Source organism: Aphelocoma coerulescens, chromosome 18 (assembly GCF_041296385.1).
Source record: "Aphelocoma coerulescens isolate FSJ_1873_10779 chromosome 18, UR_Acoe_1.0, whole genome shotgun sequence".
In the NCBI taxonomy this organism is placed as follows: domain Eukaryota; kingdom Metazoa; phylum Chordata; class Aves; order Passeriformes; family Corvidae; genus Aphelocoma; species Aphelocoma coerulescens.
Window position 1 is genome coordinate 5,332,308 of NC_091031.1, and position 25,979 is coordinate 5,358,286.

The 25,979-nt window shown below is 43.3% G+C and overlaps 1 protein-coding gene and 1 long non-coding RNA gene across 8 annotated transcripts in view; one reads left to right on the forward strand and one right to left on the reverse strand.

Annotated features, from left to right (window-relative positions):
* Positions 1-11,588, reverse strand: part of TOM1L1 (target of myb1 like 1 membrane trafficking protein) — a 28,604-nt gene extending 17,016 nt beyond the window's left edge. Inside the window, exons 1-4 of one of the 7 annotated variants that reach the window (XM_069032795.1) lie at positions 11,501-11,588; positions 11,089-11,170; positions 10,061-10,159; positions 3,428-3,506 (exon numbers count right to left, since the gene is read on the reverse strand). Coding sequence is in view for 1 of the 7 variants with exons in the window: in XM_069032793.1 (XP_068888894.1) it covers positions 3,428-3,506; positions 5,674-5,758; positions 5,840-5,897 (222 nt within the window). In the remaining 6 variants the exon portion in view is untranslated. Of the gene's footprint in view, positions 1-3,427; positions 3,507-5,673; positions 5,759-5,839; positions 6,000-10,060; positions 10,160-10,907; positions 10,929-11,088 lie in introns of those variants that run through there. The other 6 variants (XM_069032794.1, XM_069032797.1, XM_069032796.1 and 3 more) reach the window with 6 other exon arrangements.
* Positions 11,589-11,729: 141 nt separating this feature from the next.
* On the forward strand, positions 11,730-16,900 carry LOC138120301 (uncharacterized). The gene is made up of 2 exons (XR_011155819.1): positions 11,730-11,836; positions 16,501-16,900. It is a non-coding gene; the product is annotated as an uncharacterized lncRNA (long non-coding RNA).
* The last annotated feature ends 9,079 nt before the right edge of the window (positions 16,901-25,979 follow it).

The window sequence follows — 25,979 nt, forward strand, 5'->3', positions numbered from 1 at the left end:
GGATTTTCAGAAGTCTTGAGTTTTTCCGATTTCACATTTCAAACACTGAGATTTGGATTTCTTTTGCTCCCACTCAATGTCCTCTTCTTTTTCTCTTTGTCAGCATATACCATAAAGTATAATAAAATTGAGTAGTACTCTTTCAGTTGAGGAGCTGGAGGACTCTCTCATGTTTTTGTTTTTTAGATCCTCTGTTTTGTGAAATGTTAATTTAAAAAATTAAATCTGAAGGTCACATGTGCCATGCTAAATTTTTTTCTGCATCAGAAAAATTACGTGCGATTAAAAGGAAAAGTAGAAATATTCTTAGGAAAAAATACCCTTCAAAATTTAATTCTAAGCAATTATAGAATGGCTTATGTTGGAAGGGACCTTAAAGATCAACTAGGTCCAATTCCCCTGCCATTCACTAGATCAGGTTGCTAAGAGCCCCATCCAACCTGGACTCGAACACTTCCAGGGATGGGGCATCCACAATTTCTCTGGGAAAATGACTTCCTTTAAAATATTTTCCAACAATGTAATACAGAGGCGAAACAGTAATTTAATCTTAAACTTCTGCCCCCTGCTTTGAATGACGGAGTGAGAGGGATACATTCAAGAAACAATTTCCCCATGTGCTGTTCAGCTCCTAAGACCTTAGAGGTATCAGAACTGGGGCACTGCAGCAAATGCTTTACAAAACCAAGGGAGACCTATGGAGGTAACGGAACAGCTGTCTCACTGTTCATTACATAAACAGAATTTATGCATCTAAAGTCTACTGGTAATAAAAAGTCAAGTAACACACACACACAGTCTGTTGGATTCCTGCCTGAAAGCTCTAATCCTCTTCACTCTGATTGTGCAACCTCCAGCACCAGCCCTGATCTCTCCGTGTTATCAAAGGCTGGGTATGAGGCAACTCCATGGCCTAACACACAAACACCTCCATCCATGTGACTTCACAGGAACTTCAGCAGCTCAGAGCACCTGAAGCCAAGCCACAGCCAGCACATTATACAGCTGGCACTCAGCCTTCTTCCTCCAAGTAAATAAAGAAGCATCCAAGAGCAAGGAGGAGGAACACACTGTTGAGATTTAACCCATCTCAGTAACAGAATCAGGCCTAACGTGCAGTCGAGCGGCTTCCATGAAGACTTTCACACTCCACTCTGTGTGTATCCTCTGGGAATGAGCTCCTTAAGCAGCTTCATTAGAAATATTACATTCTAGGATGTCAAGGTTGAGTAGATAAAAGTGGATCAAAGTGCACTTCAAAAGAAATGTGATTTGTAGATCCTTTTTAGTTGTTTCTAATGTAGGCAGGAGAGACAATCTGATGTAGAGTCTCAAAAGCTAGAGGACCACATTTACCGTAAGAAATACAGGCACTAACAGTTCATCCAAAAAGAACCCTTATTTTTGCAAAACTCTGGGAGGAAAACAATTTTAAGAGATGAGAGTTGCACAGGGAGGGAAGGGCTTGTGTATAAGGAATTGAAAATTTTTTTTTTTTCCATTTGCAATGAATTGCTGTTGTCAACCAAGCATTTCAAAATGGAAAACAGGAACAATTTCATTAAGGCAATTAAGAAGATAAAAACAAGATACAGCACATAGGAAGAGTGATGTGGGAAAGGTAAAAGCCACACATGGCCAGCAATGAGGTCATCAAAGGAAAGATTTTACACATGCTAAAATTATGGCAGTACTGGTAAAAAAAGAAAGAAAAATGAAAGAAACCAGAGGCAGAGGGGGAGGCAAAGCATAGAAGATCTTATGTAAGATCTAAACCCAGAAAGAGAGAGAGAGTTAGAGGAAAGTCTGGAACTTATTTAAATTTAAAAAAGGAAACAAGATTAAGGAATATAGAGAGAAGAACTCTGCAGACAGAAAACAGCAGCTGGGCCAAGAGGATGTGACTGCCTGGCAGGCAAGTTACAGGTGTGCATGGGAGTGGGTGAAGACAGAGAAAGGGGCTGGAACAGGACAGGAATTGCATTCCCAGCTGAACCTGCTGCATGCTCCATCTGCAATACAAGCTTCCAGGTCAGTGTGATACAGTTCTTCCTTGGATACACCCAGAACAAGATCCTTCTCCCACTTTTACATACTCAAAAGCTAAGCTGTAATGTCACCTTGGGTATATCTGCACTGTAAATGCCCAGGAAACAGCTCCTAAACCTAAACCCTGGATTAGCAGCACAGACTGTGTCAGATAAACAGAACAGGACCTTGCTGCAGAAGGGCTGCATGAGACAGACCTGATAAGGGATTGCAGGTACAGTGGAAACCCAGTGTTTCCATTATGCAAACACACTGAACACACAAAAATGTGACTCATGAGACAGTGGAGGAGGAAGCAAGGGAAGAAGTGCGGAAGTGGAGTGAGCTGAAGGTCTATATTGACATGTTTAACACAATTATCTCCATCTCTAACTTGTCAGGAGACACTTGGGCAATTGCTAAGCGACCTACAATTTGGCACTATCCATCACCCATCTTCCTTAATCACTTCTCAGCACATCTTGATATAGATAATGAATTTACACAACAAATAGCAAACCCATGATTAATAGTACTCAGAGTGACGTAGACAGGCCTCTAAAACCTCAAAAAAGGAAATGGTGAAGAAAATATTTTTAGCTAATTAATGACAGACTAATATCCTCAAGACCTTAAAATACAAATAATATGACTCTTGTCACAGATGCACAATTGGTAGTCAAGAGTAATTCAAGTCAGAAACTCAGGACTTAGGACAGTATTAGAACTTCCTGCGTTAACATACTCGGTAAATCTTAAATTGACTGAAATCACACCACCTCCCCAAACCCAGGAGCAGTTCAGGAACACTCTCAGATTCTAGAGGCCAGGTTATGTCAAGTGAGGATATTCCCAGACACGCCAACCTTTAGCCATAACATTTGAATTTCACACAGCTCACCCTGCCTCTCTCTCCCTTACTTAACTCACCATGGTTACCTTTTCCTTCAAGTTTATCATTTATTTGTGATAACATTTCCTTCTACAAAGCAGGTATCACACATTCTACCACGCTGCACACTGCGCTTAGTTTGACTAACCAACTTACAGGGTGAGTAAGAGAATGGTCAAATGTAGCTTTTATGTAATATCCCAACCTCTGTGTCTTTCACAAACAGGTGGGGCTCTCACAGAGGGACAGTCACTGGAGCAAATAAGAACTATACTACTTTTACACAGAACAAGTGAAAAAACCAACCCAAACCAGAATTTGCATCATCCAGAAGTCCATGGAATGCCAGCAAACCATCTGATCTGCACTGTGGCAGTGCTGTACACACAAACAACAAAGACTGAAAACATCCTGGAGAGTTGTGTCAGGGGTAATTTGCATGCCACCTTATCGTTTAGAATGTTTGCCTTCTTAGTGTCTAATTAATATAAACATAGCTGTACTTACAGACAAGGTAAGCCTGATCTCCTTATGGTTACAGTTTTTTGAAAGCTTCTTCTTCAGTGCTTTAACTGCATCTTTAGGCCTGTGACAAAAAATTAAGAAGGAAAAGTTACCAGTGAAGTTTTCTAGGTCATAACTTCATCCAAGGACCAAAAATACCAGCCTGAGATACAGGACCAAATCCGTCCCTGTGTTTACACCCACATAAACCAGAGCAATTGCCCCACTGATTCCAGCAAAATCTCTTCAGCACTGAAGTAGAGCAACAAAGCAGTGAATCAGGTTTCTTACTGCAGACTGTGCATTACTCCAAAGACTTGAGCAGAGAAATAAAGTTATTCTCCTCTGCAAAGTCTGTTCCAAAATAATATTTTTCCACTGCTGTACAATAGAATTACTTATCTAGCTTTTATTGCCATGAAAGGGAATATCAATTGCCAGCTGTATCAAGAATTGACTGGTACTTTTCAAGTATGATGCAATTAGAAAATATTCTCCTGGGAGTGCTGTCAGGAGTAGGGGTGTCATGGACAACTTCCAATCTTATAATTGCAGGATGCACTTAACTCATCTGAGTAATTACCATGGATGGATGGATGGACAACCCATTCCAGCCCAGAGATAGGGGTATTTCTAACCCAGCCATTTTCATTTCTATATATACACCCCATATCTTTTAACTATCTGTGTAGGAGGAAAAGGGTGGAAGATGGTATCGAGCTTATCACGAGGGAAGCAGTTTTGCCTTGTTAATATGGACTATCTATAGTGTACAATTATTAGGGCCAGCCCAACACTCATGATCGACATAAACAAGATGTCCTAACTTCTCTTTAGGATCTCTCTAGAATCTAAGATGGAGCAATAGGCACAATGTTCCACTGAGATAAAAATAAGAAATCTTTGTTGAAAACATTTCAAAGTCAATGAAATTAAGTGGGTGTTTACCATTACTACATTTCTTAGTTTGAAGTGCTATACTTCATGATAAAAAAGAAAAAGAAGAAGACATTTCTCTATTTTTCCTTATCTTATGTCATACCCAGGCACATCAATAGAGCATCAAGTGATGGATAGGAACATGAGAGTGGAGAAGAAGTTTCCCTTGCAGAGAGCTGTACTACAATTCCACTCCTGCTTGCTTCCCTTGCTGAAGCATCTGGAAATGCTCTGGTCAGAAGCTGTATATTGCAATAAAATAACCATTTGCCTAATTAGATGCAGCAGTTCTGCTGCTCCTACTATCGTGTTACAGACTGTGACTAGTAGTAGCTGCCTAGGAGGAAGTTACAAGGAGTTCCTCTGCAAGCCTAAGCTGTGCACAAGAGGAAATAGTTTATTAAAAAAAGGCTCTGTTGCATGGAAACTTTACATAAAAACTGAGGGTCAAAGTGTGCTGTTGCTTATGGCAATAACCAGAAAGAAGTAATTATTACTGACATTCCAAGCATTAAGAGCCACGGGTGAGAGTGTGGAATCCAAAACAATGGGAGGAAAGAAAAGCTGATACAGAAAAAAAAAGACACCTGTGCAGAAAGTAAAGCATACTCCATTGTCCTGGAGAATATGTTATGTATTAAAATATGACACTGCTAGAACCGAGTTCTTACAATGCAAAGCTGAAGCAGATCTTACATAAGAACAAGTTTCCTTCTGCCCCCCTTTTACAGGTGGAAACAAGGAAGCTCAGAGCAGCAAGTGGCTGAGCAAACCTGGATGTGGCCGTTCAGTGCAAGAAAGCACCTCAGTTCTGGGAGCCCTGGGTGCACACCGGGACGGAATGGATCCCACTGCACAGGACCCCAGCCCTCGCTTCACCCCTGCTGCGGCACAGCCTGCCAGAGACACTGCACGGTGGGGAACTCGAAGGCAAAAGCCGAGAGTTTTAAAGTGTTGCAGGCAACCAAGTGCTCAGAGCCTTTTTCAAGGTGGGTTTGCAGAGCACAGGAGTACCCGTTCAGCCTGACGAGCATTACAGGTTGTACAAAACATGTCAAACTCAGGGGAGAAATCTCTGTCACCGCCCTTCTCTAGCGTGTGTCTATAGGGAAGAACCTCCGAGCCTAATCCTCGATGGCCCCGCGAGAGGCTAAGCTTTTCCTTGCGGACTAAAGCTATCTGCTCCCTTCGCTATTTCGTTTCGGGCCACTCAACATCAGCGCCCTACGCCGGCTGCTCGATGTCGCCCTGCCCTCGAGCGACGCCGGAGCCACCTCCGCGCCCCGCTGCCCCCGGCCCCGCTCGCTCACCCCTCCTCCGTGGCGTTGATCACGTCGCAGATGTGCATGAACTGTCCCCACTCCTCCGTCTGCAGCGACCCGAGCGTCGCCCGCTCTGAAAGGCCAAGGGGAGCCGCGGGTCAGCGCCCGGCGGGGACAGAGGGGCGGCGCGGGGGCACCGCTCGGGGCTACTCACCGACCAGGCTGCCCACGGCGGTGCCGAACGGGTCCCTCGGAGCCCTCCCGAAAGCCATGGCCGCTGCCGGCAGCGTCCCGCGGGCTCTGCGGGGCGGCAGCCCCGGCCCCGCCACCGGATCCAGCCGCTCCCTCCCGCTCCGCCGGGCGCTCCCTTCCTGCGCTGGGGCGGGGCCGCCTCCAGGTGCTGCCGCGGCCCCTCGAACCTGGTCGCGGCACCGCACCGCCCCTGCGGGGCTGGGTCCCACCCGGGGCTGGGTCGCACCCGGGCATCCCCCGGGGTAGGGCTCCCCCCGACACCTGCCGGGGATGCGCTCCCACCGGAGCATCCCTTGGGACAGGGCTCTCCCCGACACCCGCCGGGACAGGGCGGGGATGCCTCCGGGCCGGGCTCCCCCCGATCGCGGGGTCAGCGGCGACTCGGGGCTGGCCGGGGCTGCCCGGTCCGGGGGCTCCGGCAGCCGAGCCCCGCCCGGCAGAGCCGCACGGACGGGTCAGCCCCTCACCCCGGCCCGGACCCAAAGCACCCCCTGACCTCCCCGAGTCACACAGCCACGGGCTCATTTTCCTGCCCCATGGCCAGGAAACCTGCGAGCCCCCCGCTCAAAGGCAGCGGTGGCTCAGCCGGCTCCCGGATGGGATTTCACAGCTGAATCCACGAGGAACTTGGCGTTTCGTGAGGCAAAACTCAGAAACACCCTCAGAGCCCCTTCTGCTGCTGGTACCACGCTGCACCCCATGTGCAGACACAGTTCAAACCTCTGCACCCACCGCTACGCAGCCCCCGGGGCTACCCCTGCTGCTGCAACCTCCCTACAGGTGCTCTCAACCCCCCACGTTCTTTTCTGATCCACACATTTTAAAAGAATACACGCAAAAGATCTCAAAGAAACAGGGAAAAAAAATCCGAACGGTGCATCCAAGTTACATTCATAAAGTCATCCTTTATATTCTGCAGCAACCACTAACACGTTCCACATGTGGGACTTCCTTGCTACAATTACTGTCAACGACTTCCACTGTGTCACTTCATCACAGGCCTGACTGTATCTCATACCTGTACAACACCGGGGAACGAATAGAGGATGAATGAAAATTAACATCTCAGCTGTAATTTTTGTTGGCTGAGAGTTGTAAATATTTCAGTATCAAACACACACGGAATCATATTAACTAGCATTTGAGTACAGCTTAATGAGTCATACAGTCAGGACACGATATAAGTAAATAAATTATTTGCCTGACAGTAGAATTTAATGGATTAACAAAGCTCTGTTTGCACTATGAGAGTTTTTCCTAGGAGGAACGAACCTTACTTTCTTTTGCGTTTTGTACAACTCTGTGGCCCCATCTACTGGACGGTTTTAACGGGAATGGAGGAGAAAACCACGTTTTTTGGTGTACCAGCAAGTATCTCTACGAAAAACAAGTCATCAAAGAACTCTTAGGCAAATTGATTATGTACCATGAATGTAGGAGTCTTTTTCTTACTCAGCCTGTAGTAAATGGGTGGAATTCATCACGCAGCCCAGAATGCATCTCAATTTTCCACACTTCTGTTATCCTGTCATTTGGCTAAAAGCCAGACACCAGCTGTCAAAACAGGAGTCCATTTATTTATTCTTGTTTGCAGAATTTTGCAAGGCATCTTCTAAATTCAGGTGTTTAATTCATTTAATCTTTAACACTGGAACTGAAATGAGAGCCTATTTAAATTAGCCCTTGTTAAACCTGCAGTGTGAGTCAGATCTTGTTTCAAAGAGCATATTTTATTGAGCTACTCAGAAGAAAAAATTCCAATAAAGCATTTTTTCACTGGAATTTACTGATTAAAGTTACTCATTGAAATAAGTTTTTGGTCTTGATCTCTGAACTCCTAGTGGGCTTGAGGTTCTGCTTGAAACAAACCTCTCTGGCTCTTCAGCCTTTTCAGGGCTGAAATCCTCAGAATTCATGAGTTGGTGGTCAAAGAGTCCCAGGAGAGTCGTAGTGCACTCCTTGCAATTTTACTGTTATTGAAGAGATAATATTACACCTAATTATTACTATTAATGGACATTTTCTGCCTCTTGCAAGCACATAGAGTGTGTTATAAAAAGAAAGAAGGAAGAGGTTAAATAACTTCTCTTTGCAAAATGTTTTGAAACAAAAGTGTTGAGGGGCATAGCTTGTCTGCCTCAGCTCAGCTAGCATGTATTATACCAACGTAAGCAGGATTGTCAATGTAATTTCATTTGTACCAGAGATTTTGATGATGTTATGTCAATTACAAATAAAAAATCCCAAATTGCTATAGCTGTGCAGAGATTTTTTTAAATTTAGTTTTGCTGGCTTTACATTTCAGAGTTATATCTCATTAATTTAGCTTTAAAAAAAATCACACCTTTACCTTATTTAGGTTTCAGTCCTATTTTCCAAGAATCACATACACAGAGAACATTGAGTGAAATACTTGAACAACTGTCATTCATAAACTGATTTATGATATTGACCTGTACCTGCTTTTATTTGTTATATGGAAATTATAAACCTTTGTGATGATTTTTTGGTTTAAAAATGAGAGATTCTTAAAAAGTCCTTATTCATCAGACATTAAGTGAGGAGCTGCAAAGTATTCCCTCCTCTATCTCCCAAGGGCTGTATTTACTCTCACTGCCTTCACCAGAAGCCTATTTTAGTGTGACTCTTCCTTGTTATCCAGTACAACAGAAATGCAGTTGGTGGGATTCTCGCTGTGGCTCATTAGACCAGATGCTGGTTATGGCCTGTGCTGGGAGCTTTACTTGAGCAAACAGCTCCAGGGTTAAATCAAATCCCTTCTGCATCATCTCCATTAGCTCACTGCCTTCAGATAACAGCAAACCTAATCAGGAGCTATTTGGGCAAATTAAATTAATGTTTGGGACCCAACTGCACTAAGAGCTGTCCCCAAATATCTATTTAAGTAATTACTATTTTATTAAAGAAAAAAAAATATCCAAATGCTGTTATGTGAGCAGCACATTTAATTTGCCTGTGTAGAAAAGGAACAAATCTGGCAGTGCCAGAGGGAGGTAGAGGCCTGCAGAGGGCAAGCTTGGTCAAGGAATCTCCTCATTTTTCATGCAGCAGCTACTTGAAGTGAAGGGTGTCTTAGGAAAATTCCCTCTCAGCCATGTTGGGTTTTCTCTTTCACACACTGAGCTTCAGATGCAGCTCGTTAACATTACAATGCTGTCTTGCAATTCGAAATAATAAAAAAAACAAACAAAAAAACAAAACAGAAACAACTCAGTAAATGCAATGCCAAGCTCTCAAAGGGTCAGAAAGGGTCAGGGATGTGGCATTTTTGTGGATGAGAGTCAGGTTTTCTCCCTCTTGACTGTGCTGCATTTCCCTGATCACATGCCCTAAGCAGCTCTCACTGCCCTGGGACTTTCAGGTGGAGTTGGACAAATCTGTATTTCTCCCCCTCCAAAAACACTGAGAATTTCAAGTGTTTTTTTTTTTTTAAATAACACACTCCAGGAGTCTCAGCTAATTTAAAACTAAAATCATGTCTACCTGTTACCTTTCCCTGGTCTTAAAATTAAGAACCAAACACGGTTTAAGGGAAAAGGGGTTTTTACCTTGGTATTTATTTAAGGAACCTTAAGGTGCATAACTTTATCCAGGTGGAATTCCCCCCTGGATGGGCCTATCTCAGTTTGCAGGATGTGTTCTAGAGAGGACCTTGGTTTCTCAGGATAGTGTAGGACTTTCTGCCCCAGCTGTGAGGCCTCCAGGATGTTTGGTCTCCTGGCTTAACGGAATAGTCGGACTATGCTAAATTATTGAGCTTAAGGAGTTACAAGCGTGCACACTAAAGGCACCGAGGATACATAAAAGCTATATAAAAGGGTACATATAAGGTATATAAAGGACAAAAAATCACCACGGCATCAGGCCGAGGCTACAGTCTTGCAGGAAATAAGTATTTTGCATCTATTCAGGGGTTTATTTTTCTGGTTTTTGCTTGTTTGTTGCTGGGGGTTGTGTTTGTTTGTTTTTTTGTTGTTGTTGTTCTTCAGTTCATTTTGGTTTTTTTTAAAAGATATTACACATTACCTCCCTCTGGGATTTTACCCTTACAATGTGGTGTTAATCCAAAAACTTTCCTCTCCTCTCTTTCAGGAAATAATTCTCCTTTTTCCCTGGATCAAAGCTGGAGATAAATATTCTGTTGTATATTCAGGAAACTTACCTAAGCCTTTTCTGAAGTTCACCTTCTCAGAGACAAAGATGCATCCATCATCCAGTTCCCTGAGCTTCTTTCCACAGGTGTATTTTCCTCTAATGTATTCTAGATTTATAAAGAAATCATGAAATTATTATTATACTGCAGAATATGGTGAGTCTTGACTTAAGTTTCCTGTAGGAGGTTAACTATTAAATTAACTATTCACTGGAAGGTAGAATCTTCAGCTTAACTCTCACAGGAAAACTTACAAAGAAATAAAGACCCCCTTAATCTTAAATTACAGGAATTGTTAATAGTTTTCCCATTAATAGGATGCAGCTGCTATATGTGTATATATATTCATATAAATATATATATACTGCTGCACAAAAACAAGCTCAAAATTGAAAATTAGGTATGAACTTGATAATTCAGATTTAGAGCAAACTAACATATGAGAAGTTGGGAACTTTTCTATCATCAAAGGAAAGTGGCAAACAAGTGGTTCTCATTTAAGCTAACAATAAAAAATATATGAATTAACCAACCTTCTCTTTGCATTAGAGGCTACCTAAAGAAGTTTATTTTGTAGGAGATCCTTTGGGAATTTGGAGAGTTGTCAAACACACTTGTCCAATTAAATCAGGAATGCTTTTTGAATTACATGGCACTGGTGCACAGCAGGACACTCAGGTTACACATGGTACACACTGCTGTATGCCACAAGTTTAGTTTAATTTTGTTTTCAAATTATTTAAGTTCATGATAAAAATTTCTTATATCTCACTCCAAGCTGTAAGATAAATCTCTGCCTTCAACAAGCAAGCTTGAAAAAGCTTAATCTGTGTACTTTTTAAAATTAAAAAATTACTTGATAAATGATGAGATCTTCAGATCGATGTTTTCATCTCTAAGTGTGCTTGAAATGCAATAAAACTACAAATATTTTTGTCTGCTGTTCCAAAACAAAACAAATCAGCCGATCTCCAAATCCTTATATATCGAGTGTGTGGTTTAAGAACTTAAGCTACAGGAGTCAACAAGCATCAAACCTGAATCAAGCTGGTATTTTCAGTACCAGGAACAATCTTGATTAGTTGGGCACCATTGCAATTATCAGCAGGGAAATCAATCCTGGAAGAAACTAAAATCCTCAATCTTTGCCCATTAGCAGCAGGTATGGCCTTTACCAAGGAGTTCATTTTTCTCTTTGTGACACTCCCAGTGCCACTTGAAGTGCAAAACATCTCTCAGTAAGAGCTTAGTTCAGCACTGCTTCTTCTCATTTTCTTAGTGCTTAGAGAGAAACAATAACTGAACTCAGATCCTTTAAAGAAAATAATTTTTGGGCACTGCATCCAAATTAAATAATTTCAGCAATATTTCATTGCCCACAATTACATGTGCTGGCTACTGGAATAAACATTCAAGAGCTTCATGGACTGGCAGAAACTAATCACCCACAGAGTCCTGGTTCCAATCCAAGCCTTCTCCAAGCCATGTAGTGCCACACTGCTCACACGGCCCCTTCCTGTGCTAATTAACCAGGAGTCTCAGCTGAGCTCTCTGCTGGATTTTAATTACAGCATTATTAATTCATGGAGAAAAAAAAAAAATTGACAGATGTTTCAGGTTGGTTGTAGCAAATTAAAAGGCAGGTGCTTGGCAGAAAAACTCAGGAATGATTAAACAAGTGAGTGGTGGAGGTTTAGCTGCTTTTCAGTGAGCAGTGTTCATAGTACCAGTTACTCTTCTGCAGTGCAGGGGGACTTCTCAGCATAAAAACAACAATTGCAACAGGTTTGGCTCTGGTTTTTAAAAAAGCTTATAGATGTGTGTTCTTAATTTAGTTTTTAGCTTTTGCTGGGGTAATTTTGTTCCTCTTTCCTCCAAAAGTAAAAACCACTATTTTTTAGGTTGTTAATTTAAGAAAAATTGTGTGATGCCAAGGTAAACAATGGAAATAGTTGGTTACTCAGCAGTTATTGTTACACTGAGAATCTCTCATGAAGAAAAATACTAATTTTCATCTCTTATAAGGGATAACAAATGTTGTCATAACTTTACTAATAACTTCAATTACCTGACAAAGCAGTTTTGAAACAAATTTGTATGAAATAAATGCATTACAGCAAACACAGGCAGGGCCTGAAAAGATATGAAGGTCAGGATATTAAGGAAAACAAGAAGGAACTAGTGCCATGATTCTGAGCTCCCCATCAATTATTCTGTACCATGGGAGTCTTTATCTGCAGTCTCAGTGAGTCTCATCCATTGTGGTGACATGGAGAGTGTCAGGTGAACTGAGGAAAGAGGCTTTCAGTAGACAGTGAGGTCATTTGGATGCAGGTTCTGTCTCTGTTGTGGTAGTTTTCTGCTTGGGAAGAAAAAGTTACAGGGTTTGTATGCTTTGTGTTTTATTTTTTGTTTTGTTGTTTTTTAAACTGAACATACATATGCAAGTTATGGCTTGATCCTCTTCAGAAATCCATTTTTTGTTTTTGTCATGTGTTAGTTCCATATAAAAATGAGAAAGTGTTGGGATTTCCCTAATGTTTCTGGTTTTTCTTTAACAAAACAACAATTTAAACTACACTTCTCATCCAAGTGTATCCAAAAATTATTCAAAGACAAAAAATCGTTAGGTTTCATTTTGAGCATGCAGGACCAGATATGCTAACAATTTCAGAACTAGAATTTTGGACAGTTTTGATTTTGACAAGTCAGTATTTGCTCATCAGAGGTGTTTTGTTGGAAAAATTTCCACTCAGCTATAGGTTTTATCACACATTAATTGCCTCACAGCTAGGAAGTGAAAAACCCAACCCAAAAACCTCTTTCTAATAGTGGAGACAGTTATGAGGACCTTCCAAAAGACCCCACTTGAAAGGCAGTGATTTTCCTCCTATTGGAGAGCAGGATGTAGAGAAAATTTTGCAACTTCTTTAATGGAAAGAAACGGCCATATATCTGCCAGTTAATAGAATAAACAAATAAATGCAGATTTTCATGCTGTAACTCAGTGAAAGCTGAAGAACATGTTTCTAAGGGAGGCCAATGTTCATCTGGTTCTTAATCTGGACACAAAAACAAAGGCTGCTTGTGGTTGGACTGAACCTCCTTCTGAGTACAAAGGATTCAGATTTCTTTAACTTCCACCACACCTGTGCATGGTCAGTGCAGGTGGCTCTGACCTGTGGGGCTGCTACACAGCCCAGCTGTTAATCTGGGGCTCACAGATTAACACGTGGCCTAAATGGAGATTTGTGGCACTGTTACCTCTGTGCCATCCTGAGCCTCCAGTTTGTGGAACAGAGGAACACACACATTTCTCAGAGTTCCTTTGCACTGCAGGTTTATAGAAACTGTTTGACAGTTACCTGTTATGGAGCCTGAGCTCACTGAAATTAACTTCAGTAAGGAGAGATTGCAAAAGGTACATCCTCTGTATCAGGGTGGAATTAGGGCTGGTTGCTGCTCTGAAACATAAGGTCAAGATCTCTGAATCTCTGTTCAGAACAGCTGTAAACCTCAGAATACACTCCCTGCTTTGGCTGCACCTCCACACTGGTGTTTTTGGCAAACAGTGCAGTACATTTTACCCAGGGAGCTGGAGCACTGGTGTTTGCAAGTGCAGCTACAAGTAATTTAATGTTGTGTGAAACAATTATCGTTATGTCTAAAAGGCAGAGTTCACACGCTGCAGAAATCCCACTGCTATTTCCAGCAGCAGAGGATGGTTTGGGAGGCACTGTGCATGCTCACTTTAAGAGACAGCACAAGACCCGTAGACAAACTGGAAATTTCTGCTTGTCTGTACTTCATCTTTCACCACAGCTATGTCTGGGTAATGATGCAGTAATGTCAGCAGTGGAGGGTTTTTTTTACTGAAATATTTAATACAGAAGAGTATCAAAATTATTTGATTATTTGCTTTTTCCACCACGATCAATATGTCAGAGGTCTTCCCCTACTAGACCATCACACCAAGTCTGCTGCTGCTTGCTAATGTAGTCGCTCCTGGAAACAGGCAGTTCTTCCATATTTTCTGCTAATTCAGGACACTCATTTTTCCTTGCAATGACACTCATTTATCTGCATTCCCTACTTCTGATCTTATGAGCAGAAAGGCTCCTAAACAGTACACATAGCTCTGCTCAAAAAGAAATGCAGAGTTGAACTGTACTTCTGGCTTTTCAGCTTAAGAGAATCACAATCCTTGGCTTTGCACTGATGCTTTCTAAGCACCACTGCTGAATTTTGGTAGGGATTTACACATCCAGTGGATAAGGAAAGATGGCTGGGGCTCTCCGTGCATGTTTGGTTCCATACAAAGCCCAAAGCCAGGAACTAACTATTCATGGTTTGGTGCAGGTTGTTCTCATCACTGAGGACAACCCCGGGCTTGCACTGACACACTTGACAGACCACTGTCTTCTGGCAGCCCTGCTTTAAGGAGCTTTTGAGATCCAGCAATAAGTAACTCAACTATAAATTGCCACATTTTTCTCAAGCTGAGATTTTGTGTCAGAAAATGCTCCTGAATAGTCAAAGTGGATATTAACACCTGTCATGGGTCAAATGGGAAGAAGACGAGAATGAAGAAAATGCTATGAAGTGTAACAGGAAGCATATAACTTTTTAGTTCATGATGAGATGTCATTTGATAAGGCAGCATCCTGCAGGAGAGAAGCAAGAAACTTGTTTCCTGATGTACTGCATGCATGCTCACACACTCACCTTCCTCAGATACTTGTCCTCTGGTAATTCTGCAGAGTTTGCCCCAAAAAATTTCCCTCATTTCACAGAGGGCCCACCATACATTCCTTATTTGATTTACTATTTCCTCGCCTTGTTTCTCAGTTACTTTTGACCTCTAGAATCTTTGCCTGGCCAACTTCTCCACCCTTTCTTGTGGCAGAATCATCCCCTAAAATGTTTTCCATTCACTTACTCCTGGAACCATGTCGACAATAAAGATTTCTTCCGTAATGAACTGAAACACAAAGCTACCAAAAGGGCACTGACACCATTGCTTTTTTGACCAGTTGCTTACAGAGCACCTACACCCAGTCTTTACATCACTGCTGTGGAAGTGCCTGTTCTGCAGTTTTGCTGCAGGGCAGACCTTTCCAGGCTGGCCTATCTGCACACAATTGCCCCCCAGACAGCTGTACCTGTATGGATCAGAGATCAGACCATTACTCCTGAAGGCCTCAAACCTTCCCGCTATACTCACTTGTAACACACTCTGGTGCTCAAGCTCTCAGCAATTATAAATGACAGCACCTATCAATTTTAGCTGCTTAGATGATCCCCATTGCTACAATAACTGAATGCTTTACAGTCCTTAATGCATTTACCTTTCAATCCCACACTGAGGTTCTGAAGCAACAATAGGAAGATTAAATGTTGGAGTTGTTAATTTCTCCAAAGTCCCTCTTCTGATGCCTATTTCCAGGGAACTGATGCTTGAAACATGCTCTCAGCTGTGGCTTGACCAGAGACTGAAAAATTTTGCTTCCATGCCTGCCCACAAAGTCTTTTGTCATGACTGAACTGAATTGCTTAGCCCCTAATTTCCACCTGCCTTCAGGAGCAGTAAGAAACTGGTGCTCTGCTGTTGCTGTAAACAGCAACAGAGGATTCTCACTGGAAATAGGGAGATTTATGCCTTCTTTCATAAAATTGGCTTCCTAAAGCACATAGAAGGTGAGGTGCTGAGGGTGCCTCCTTAGTATGCAGCCCCTGTGTTTTTAATTCTGCACTCCATCCATTGAGCCTTTCTCTCTTAAGCATTGTGTAAGAAGTCTGAGCATCATTGGGATTTGAACTTTGTTTGCTACCCTTACCTTACCCTAAGGTTTGTAAACCCTTGTTTTTATCTAGATAGAAGGAATTTGGCCAAAGTTACACAAGAGACCTGTTGTAAATTAGGGAATTGAGCCTAAGCCTCTTACATCTTAGAGGAGCAGCCTGACTGCTGCTTTCAGAAGAGCTTTGGTAGATTTGAGAGGGATTGATCAATAGTTAACTCCTGTAAGCACGAGTTAACTATTAAGAGTCAGAAAATGTTAATCAGAAGCTTAAGACGCAGGATGCGTATTAACGCCGTAAAATATTACCGCGTCCTGCAGCCATAGGGAGGAGGAGAGGAGATCCAGCAGGCAGGAATTGTGCAGCAAGATTGATTTATTCAATTATTTTACAAACTCTTTTATAGATGACTTTCTTCATAGTCTAATTGGACAAAGGATCAGCCACTCCCTGGAGTGACTGGCTAAAATCCTAAAACATCCATTGTCAAAATATTTTTCTACTGTACCATAAACAAGGCTTCTCAAGGTTGCAGGTGTTTCATTGTTTATAGAACTCTGCTACTGTCTTCTGTGAGAGAGAAAAGTCTCTCATGGACTTAGAAAATAGCAAGAAAATTCTTGCTAGCAGCATTTTTGTATCCACAGATACGCCTTAGCCTTGTCAGGGTAAGATAAACAGAATGCACCTTGTCAAGATAAGAGGAACAGAACCTGTTGAAACCAGCGCAGAAACCGCTGAGTCAGCCAACGAAGGACTGCGCATGCTCCAGAGAGGAAAGGTGAAAAGTGCATTGTGAGGAAGACCAGTGGCCTTCATCAGAAAGACCTCTGAGGAAGACACAGAGCCTTCCTCCACTGGGGTACACAGCACCTGCGCGGCACATATGCTAATGATATTAATGAGTTCAGAGAAGAATTTGTATAACCACCCCTAGCCCAAGGAATGAAATGAATATTCATGACTGTAACCATATACTGTGCTGTGTGGAGTGCTGCGTGTGCGTGTACCTGGCTCCCTGAATAAAGCAAATACCCACTTCTCTGACTCTGTCTCTGAAGTGTCTCTAGACTCAATTTGGAGTGATTCACATGATACCAGCTAAGTGTCTGGCTCAATCACTGTTCTGTGGATTACCAGAGGGCAGATTAACTGAAGTCTATTGAATTTTAAAACATAAAATAAGTATCTCCTATAAGCTCTTAACAGGTTTCTCCTAGCAAGGTTTTGAGGAATTTCCACCTTCCTAATTCTGCATGTGTATAAATGCACAGAAATTGATAGTACATGAACCTACCTAGTAGGAGAGCAGAGCCTCATAACATTATTTAAGGATAATGAAAGGCAATGTCATTCCTGACATCCCAGATAAATCATGTTTTCCATTGCTATAGACAAATGGACTGGAATATAGTTAGCATTTATTCGTCTATGCAAGAATAACCTCAGCCCCTTTCAAACTGGAATTCTCTAACCACCCATGAACGATAAGATGATGTGCATTTACCATCAATTTTCTGACTTTGTGGGGAATGGGGACTGAGAGCAAGGCAGACAGAGCCTCTCATGCAGTGCCTTGTTACTTATAATTTCTTTTCTGTGAGGCTGTGCCTAGCCCTCAGCTGAACCAAATCCCTTTCAGCTGCAGCTGATAATGCAACACCCACAGCTCAAGGTCACTACCTGGAAATTGGTGCTTGCTTTTAACTGGGCTCACTTGAATGGTGTTAAGCTTCAAGTGCTGCTTAGTCTTAGCTTTGATTTGGTTAACAATGCACAATCATCTTGTGAACGTGGCACTTAAGCCGCAGTTAGCCCCTCATTGTTCCCGTTGCTCAAATCAATTGCAGAAAGTGTGCCATATTGTCAACAGACTTTTGAATACAGATGTGTTTACCTGCACACCAGCAAGGTGATCGCTGTTTTCTCAGTGTTTCTCACCAGTTCTAGGTTTCTAAGTAACTCCTGTGGCAATGGAATACAAATAATAATAAAAGAAATTAACTCGACTGCAACAACCTGAAACAGCAGTGCAATGGTGAGAGGTGCCACGGCACAGATGCAGCACACTGTTGATCCTGAGACTGCTCCATGGAAGACAAAAATAAAGGAATCTTTCCACTGCTATTCTTTTAACCCTTTTATTTCTAAAGCCTAAAGGCAAGCCCACTAGAGCATAGCTAATTAGACCTCTTATCTTTAACCACTTCGTGGCTGGTGGAGCCCTCACACACATCGCAAAGGGAAGCTGCTGCAAGTAACACCCCAATAACCTGCTTGTGTTCATTAACACCTGTGTGAGGGAATTCGCTTCAAAGCCTCTCTGTTCAACAGAGACCAAGACCTTTACATCTGCATACTAAAGCTATATTTAAAACCCCAGCTCAATTGCAAAGTGAAAGAGCCAAACCCTTTGAGGAAACAGTAATGACCTTTGCTGGTGCATAGTTTGCTTTGCCCAAGGATGTTTAACTTCTTGATTTAGTCAGTCAGTTTGGACAACTCAGTTTGCCAAGTCCTTTGTAATTTCCCTTCTCCTTATGAACACAGTTAATACTTAGCTATCAGTTGAGTCAATCTTTATTCCCCTGTAATTTTTTTTTCAGTTTGTTCTATATTTCTAATGACTGGTTGTAAACATACATTCCACAGAATGATTTTATATTTTTAGCCAGAAAATCTTAGTGCTCAGTCCTTTTCCTTTTTAAAAAGAAACTTATCAGGGATTTAATTTGGATTAGGACCATCATCCAACAAACTTCTATAAATAGTCAGCCATTCAGTATGTTCTCTACATTCAAAAACAAAAATGTTTTGCTTAATGTGCCCTTTACCTAATGTAAAATGAATTTTTTTTTAGTCAATATGCATTTTTGTAGCTGGGGGAAGCACTGCTGCACCTCTTAGGAGTTACACTTCAGATATTCACAAATTCTTGTTTGGGGATTGAGGAGTCTTTGGACTATCCTCAAAAATCACAGCTTTTCCTCAGGATGAGGCATCACATGAAATTGTGGGATATCCATGAGCTTGGTAACATGGAAAACTCTTCACCTTTCAGCATAACCAATGATTTTCCAAATATTTCTCTATATTCCTGACATCAAAGTAAGAACAGCAGCCCCTGACTACGAAAGAATATTTTAGGCTGATTGGCAAAACATTAGCAAATACAATCCTGTCATGCAGCACCTTCTCTTCCTCTCTTAATGCACCAGGACTACCTCCAAATATAGACAAATCCAACTTATAATCAGAAATGGTATTTAATGCCCCAAAATTACTTACCAGGACTCTGTTAAATCAGAGGTAGTGCAGTGCAGGTTATAAAACCAGAATGCAGGAGCCAGGACTCTTGGGATCTTCCTTTAAAGCTGGCTTGCTGTGGTCTCAGGGAAAATAGAAAAAAAATAATCACTTGTAGAGGGATTCCTTATGGAACAGGGGCATATGATACCCCTGGAAAGATTGGACAACCCAGGGTTGCTGAGGAAAAACCCCTGAACAGGCTCCTGGCTGCAGGCAAGCCTGGAAAGCACCTGGCTGCAGGCAGCCCTGAGAGTCCTTGGCAAAGCAATACACTGGTCGGCTCCTCTGCAGATTAGAGGCCGTCTAGAGGGACTGGGCGGGAATCTTTGCAAAGTAGATACGAGTTTGTATAGGTAAACAATAAAGGGAGAACGATGCTTAATCGTATTGGTGTACGTGTCGTTTATCCGGCCAGCTCTCCAGACTCGGTCCCTAACACCTGGCGCCCGAACAGGGACTCGAGTGATTTTACTCGCTTAAATGTGGTTCGTTTCGCTTAAATGCGGTTCACCTAAACATGGCTTGTTTTGCTTAAATGCAGTTCGCCTAAACACGGCAAGACTCCGAATGATCGCACCGACAGTGAGGAGCCTGGAGAGCTGGAGCGGGAGTGTCCTGGCAAAAAGCTGAGTGGTGCCAGAGACCAGAGCTCGCACGGCTGAGCGAGCCCCTGCAGGTAAGAAGCTATGGAATACGAGGCTGGCACTTGTCTCCTAGCCAGTATCCTCTCTAAGAGAGGCAAGACTGTAAAAGATCAAGATCCCTATGCCCTAATAACGTGGGCCCAGGAACAAGAGTTTTTGAAATGCACTTCACTTTTGTTTTCGACCGAAGAGTGGTGGGAAGTTGGAAACAGACTATGGCAGTTCACAATTGAGGGTGGAAAAGAAGGTAAAGAAGCGAAAGCTCTGGGATTAACTTGGAAAGCTGTGACTAATACCCTCACAGAAATGAAAGCAGAGAGGAAGGTGGCTGTGGCAGCGCATGGAAGCGCTGGGGGGTGGCAGCCCCAGAAAGGAAAGAGAGGGGGGTCTCACGGAGTGGTGGCTGGAGGCCAGGGCAGAGTCCAGGGTGGCATGATTCTTCAGGCTGACCGCAGGTTGACTGATGAAGGGGACATCAGCGCCTGTACGCTTGCTGAGGGAGCTGCTGGACCCGGCAGGGAAGGAAGTTACCCCGCAGAAGCCTGAGGGAGAGCTGGTAGCAAAAGCGGAAATAGACCCTCCTGAGTCTGGGGGCGGGGTGCAGGTGAGCAGAGGAGAAACGAGCGGTCCTAGCTCCTGGCCAAAAACGGCGGCACACCACCTCCCTCTGCCGGACAGCGAATCATCATCCAATGGTGAAGCAGCCTCTACGGCTTTGTCGCCCACAGAGCCAGAGCCAGCCAGGGCTGCCGGGGGTCAGCCCCAAGAGGAGGAGAAGCACCGAGAGATGATGCATGAAGTAACGAAGAAGCTTGCTGAATTGTCTACGCGTCAGGACGCGCTGGAGTCTAAGGCTTGTGAAACCACACCATCAGCAATGTGGCGTCCTGGGGACCCACTGGTCAAGATGGCCACCAGAACTCCTACGTTCCTGTCAGGAGAACCGGGCACAGGGCCTACGGCCCTTCCCTTCCTGCAAGAGGACGTGCAGCCATTGCCTCTGTCAGCCCCGCCCCGACGGTGAGGACTGATCCATTGTGAAGGAGATGGAACGGAGTTGTCTGTAACGCAATCACTGAAGGAGATTGGCAAGTCGTAGATGCCCTAGCCTGCCCTGTACTGATACAGGGGGACACTGCAAGGTGGGAGCCCCATGACTGGAAGACCTTGCAGCAAGTGAAGCAAACGGTCACCATGCATGGCCTCCGGTCCAAAGCTACATGGAGCATCCTGCAGTTTATCTTTACAACAGATGACCTGTGTCCTAATGATTGCATCAGCATCGCACAGTTGTTGTTGACCCCTTCACAGTTCCTGCTCTGGGAGTGAACGTGGAAGCGGCTAGCACAAGAAGAAGCTAGCAAACACCAAGGTGGTACGCAAGACCCCACTGTATGTGATCCAAGCCAACATGCTGACTGGGAGCGGGGCTTATGGAGCGACGGTGACACAGCTGACCATGCCCACAATCATTCGTCAGTTGTCACAGACTCTTGTGTGGGAGTGTTTGTTTTGGTTCAGTCCGGGTCTCCCCTCTAAGTTCTTTAAGTTTGGTGTACCCCAGTTGGTGCCCCCCCTGTTTTATTTAAATCACCCTATATGACAGTTATGTCTCCTCCCAGGGCCCTGTCTGTCACTCTGGCACCCCTCCCAAGTTTCTGGAAAGTTCTAGCCAGGGGGCCAGGTGATTAGTCCGGGGAAAGGAGTCCCTCCCTTCCCCTGTTACAGTTGGTTCCCTTACGTGTCCCTCGTTTTGTTTGCCACACCCTTCCCTTCCCTGGTTGGTTAATCTGTAATCCCTCCCTTGTTCCCCTCCCACCCCCCATAAAATCCCTTGCACGAGGTCTGCAGGTGCACAGAGTTGGGCACCCCTGGTGGTTGAGGTCCCCCCGTTCGGAGGACCAATAAACTTTCTGGATTTAACCCAACTCTGAGCCTGCCCCCTTTCTTCCGCCGTCTGCCTTCATCGCCGCGGTCCCTTGGAAGGAACCACGAGCCAGACCTCTGTTCACTCTGATATCATAGGCTGGCCCCCGCAGCCTGCTGTGTCCTGAGCTGACCGGGCTGAGTGGGAACTGTTCACAGAGGACACAACGGCACTCTTGCCCCCAAAGCCTTGTTGTCAGTACCCAAAAAGAAGTCTCCTCCATATGCGGCAGTCTGACAGGGGCTGTCAGAGCCATATGGTCAGTTCATTGACTGTCTGTCAGCAGCCTTGAAGGACGCAACTGAGCTCTCCGAAGAGCTCCAGGAGCAAATGTTCCGGACCCTTGCTTTTGAAAATGCTAATAGGCAGACTAAGATGATTCTTGCCATGCTGCCCCAGGGAGCAGGAGTAGACGAGATGCTCGTGCGTGCTAGCCGTGCGGAGCAGTCGTCTCAAACAGCTGCATTAACCGCAACGCTGCAGAATGTCCTGCAAAAGCAGGGACAAGTCATCGCCGCAGTGCTGACGGGAGGGGTGCAAAGTAAAAAGGAGGCGAAGGCCGCTGACCGACCTCCTGGTCCCCAGACAGGAAGAGTAGCCTGTTTCCAGTGTGGTGAAGAGGGGCTTGCGCAACCTTTGGAAGACAGACAACCCTGTAGGGGATTGGCTTAAGGGTCTGGGTATCACCAGATGGCTGCGTACCTTGGTAGTAGAAGGCTGCCGATTGCTATTTGTAGTTATATTAGGCTTAATAGTATTTGGGTGCATTTTTTCCTGCGTCAAAGCAGGGCTGTGAAAGATTATCAACCAGGCCTGGGTTGCCCAAAAAGAAAATGGGGGATGTGTAGAGGGATTCCTTATGGAACAGGGGCATATGATACCCCTGGAAAGATTGGACAACCCAGGGTTGCTGAGGAAAAGCCCCTGAACAGGCTCCTGGCTGCAGGCAGCCCTGAGAATCCTGGGCAAAGTTATACACTGGTCATCTCCCCTGCGGATTAGAGGCCGTCTAGAGAGACTGGGCATGAATCTGCAAAAGTAGATATAAGCTTGCATGGTTGAACAATAAAGGGAGAACGATGCTTAATCGTATTGGTGTACGTGTCGTTTATCCAGCCATCTCTACAGACTCGGTCCGTAACAATCACTCACTTCTATGAAGCAATTTACTCACCTGAAAAAATGAGATAACTTCACTGATCTACTCCACAGACACTGTGTGAGTCCTCAATAACACTTGTGAAACTCTACAGTTTTCTCTTGGCAAGAAGTGTTCTGATGGAGCCCAAATGTCAAAAATTGCTTTTAAATCAGGGAGTGAGTGAAAAGTGTGCACCAGACAGACATGGATGGTGCTGTAGTTATTTCCACTATGATGCCTCTCTTACTGTTTCATCTCCTTTATGATCTATTTCAGGGCCTATTTTGATGAGTTAGCATTGCCTAATACTTTTTCCTCCCTCCAAACTTTCATACATCCTCCTTAACCCTGCTCACTTTTCAGTTTCTTTTCCCCTCACAACCTGCTCATGAATTGCCTTGGTAGTGAGTAAAGTGTAAGTACTTTTACAGTATGGCTTATGGTTCAGTGGCCATCAGCAAATGCTGTCAGAGCTGATACCCTTCAGCTGGGAGGGAACAGGAGCTTCACTCACTCCATCCCTCACCTGCTGCAGGGCTGGAGGGGAGCCAGGATGGAGCATTCCCAGGCCAGGCCACTGCGAGGAGATTTTATTCATGAGGCTTCCTACTGGCCATGAAATTCGAGTACCCAAATAGCTGTGATATCACACACTGAGGAAAATAATCAGCTTTTGAAGCAGCTCGGTGTGGAACTGGAGGAGTTGTGGTTGTCCAGGTACACCCCAGGGCTGCCAGAAAGGATAGGGAAGACTTTAGGTGAGGACAGGAAAATGAAGGATCATTACTGCTGTAAAATCTAAAAACATGGACGACCACATTTCTCTCTCTCTTTCTACAGCCTGCTAAAGAACTAACTAGATTAATTTCAGAAGCTTAATACCATAGTTGAGTGTTGAACGTGAGCCTCCGAAACACAGAAAAAAGGTCCTGTTATATCACTGGGTGTTTTCCTTAAATCTGTTTTTTTTCCATAAGGCATGTTATATATGAAATCCACAGAATTGGCCTTTGCATGTTAAGTGCCCTGATTTTGCATGATAAGATGTTAAATGTCCTGGTTTTACATTTTGCATATTAAGTGTTTTAATTGCCAAATTAGTCTTTACATACTTAAAATGCCCATCAAACTAGTTAAAGTTATTGAGTTAATTCTCAGAATCACTTAATCACACAGTTCCTAGTTAAAAATCCATGTTAACAAAATATTCCCAAATTTAATCCCTTCCTTAAGCTTTAAACTTACAAATGTATTGTTTCCTGCACATACCCAAGTTATCCAAGTTATTAGTATGTTTTAAAAGTTCCTTAAAGTGTTTATAGTTCTGTTTTAAAAGTTCCTTAAAATGTTTGTTGATTGTTCTGTTTTAAAAGTTTTTTTTGAAGTGTTTGTAGTGCAGTTAAATGCTTTTGTTAACTGTCCTTAAGTTCTACAAGTTCCTAAGCCCAGCTCCAAGAAGCAGACTTTTAACTGTCAAGGGCTATTTTTAGTCTCCTGTCCATTAACCTGCAGCTCAGCTCCATGCCAACATGAATGTCATTTTCCTGCCTTTCAAGCAAGTGACATCATCCCCAAACTTTACCCTAGATGACAGCCAGCCATTGACAGGATCAGATGACCTCACTTCAAGACTCCACCAATCGCACCAGACCATGAGGGCTGGGATTGTGGGCGGACCTGGGCGGAGCATGGACACTATAAAACTCAGTGCACAGCCCTGGAGCTGGCTTTTTGCCTCAGATTAGCTGTGGGCATAGCTCAACACTGGTGACTCAGGCTTCTATCTCCTGGAGAGACCATTTTAATTGTCTCACTTTGGACTAGCCGAAGTTAACCCAGCATTGCAGGCTTCCTGCACTGGGGCCTTGTGCTGGTTAGGCCTAAAGGTCTCTAATTGCTGCGGACCTGGGTTTTGGGATTATTACTTCGGTTTCCTTACTAGTGAATTTTCTCAGACAGAATTATTTTAGCTTTAATTAATTTTTTAAAATTATTCTTTTAATAAAACAGTTGTTAATTTTCAATTAACATCAAGAGTGGTCTCATTCTTGACAAGGCATTAAGAACTTACCATCAGCATGTGATTTAATCCTATTAAAATTCACTGAGTTCAGGCATACAGTTTAGTCATTTAGATTCTTAAATGGAAAAAAAAACAACTTAAATTCTTATATGAAAAAAACCCTACCCAAAACTTGTTTGTTCTCCTGCTTTATCCATATCCCTATGCAAGCTTTACATGGTAAAAGAACAGCTGTTCCATAAACAGAAACATCAAAAGGAACTAAAATTATTTTAAATTGATCTAATACTGTATTTGTTTAGAACTTCCTGATGATTCCAGCTGCTGCTGCTGACTAGCAGGTCTGTTCCAAGAAAGCACAAACCTGCTATGCAGAAGCAAGTGTGTGGTTACAGTGCCATGTCCTTTCACAGGTTCCTGCTGGAAGTCAAATCTAGTGGAAGATTTACTTACTGTGCACAGCAGGATAATATTCAGGGGTAGAAATTCCTGATATGTGTTGCATTTTTCAAATAAGTGGCAGATTTAACCATTTTGATTAATGCACATTTGGGAAGGAAGTCATGTCCACATGTGGCAGCTGTGTGAGTAATGAAAGCGCATGTGAAGACACTCTTCCTCAGAATCGCGGCAAGAACTTCAGGCTGCCTTTTCCTTTTCCCTGTGTCCCACAAGGTCATTCCACTCTGCAGTCCTCACACAGCTCCTTCCACAGGCAGCAGCTCCTCTTCCAGCACTGCCATGTACTGCAGCTGTGAATGTTGTCCCTTTTATTCTGATTTTTGGTTATGTCTCTTTGTCTTTTTTTGAAGAGTAAGTAAGCATCTGGCCTGTGGTGCAGTATTTGCTGCCTGCTTTCAGTCCTTTTTAATGCCTTTAAGGTGCTGTGGAAATGATGATTTTAGCCAGTAGATTTTAGGGAATAAAAAAACAAATCAAAAGTTATCAAATGCTCAACAATTCTCTTTAAATGCTGCTTGAAATCAGAGCATTTACTTTTATTTCAAAACAAATTTTCATCTAGAAAATCTTGTATTTATGAATAGGAAAATGCTAGAATTGAAAGCAATGCTTCATTTTTC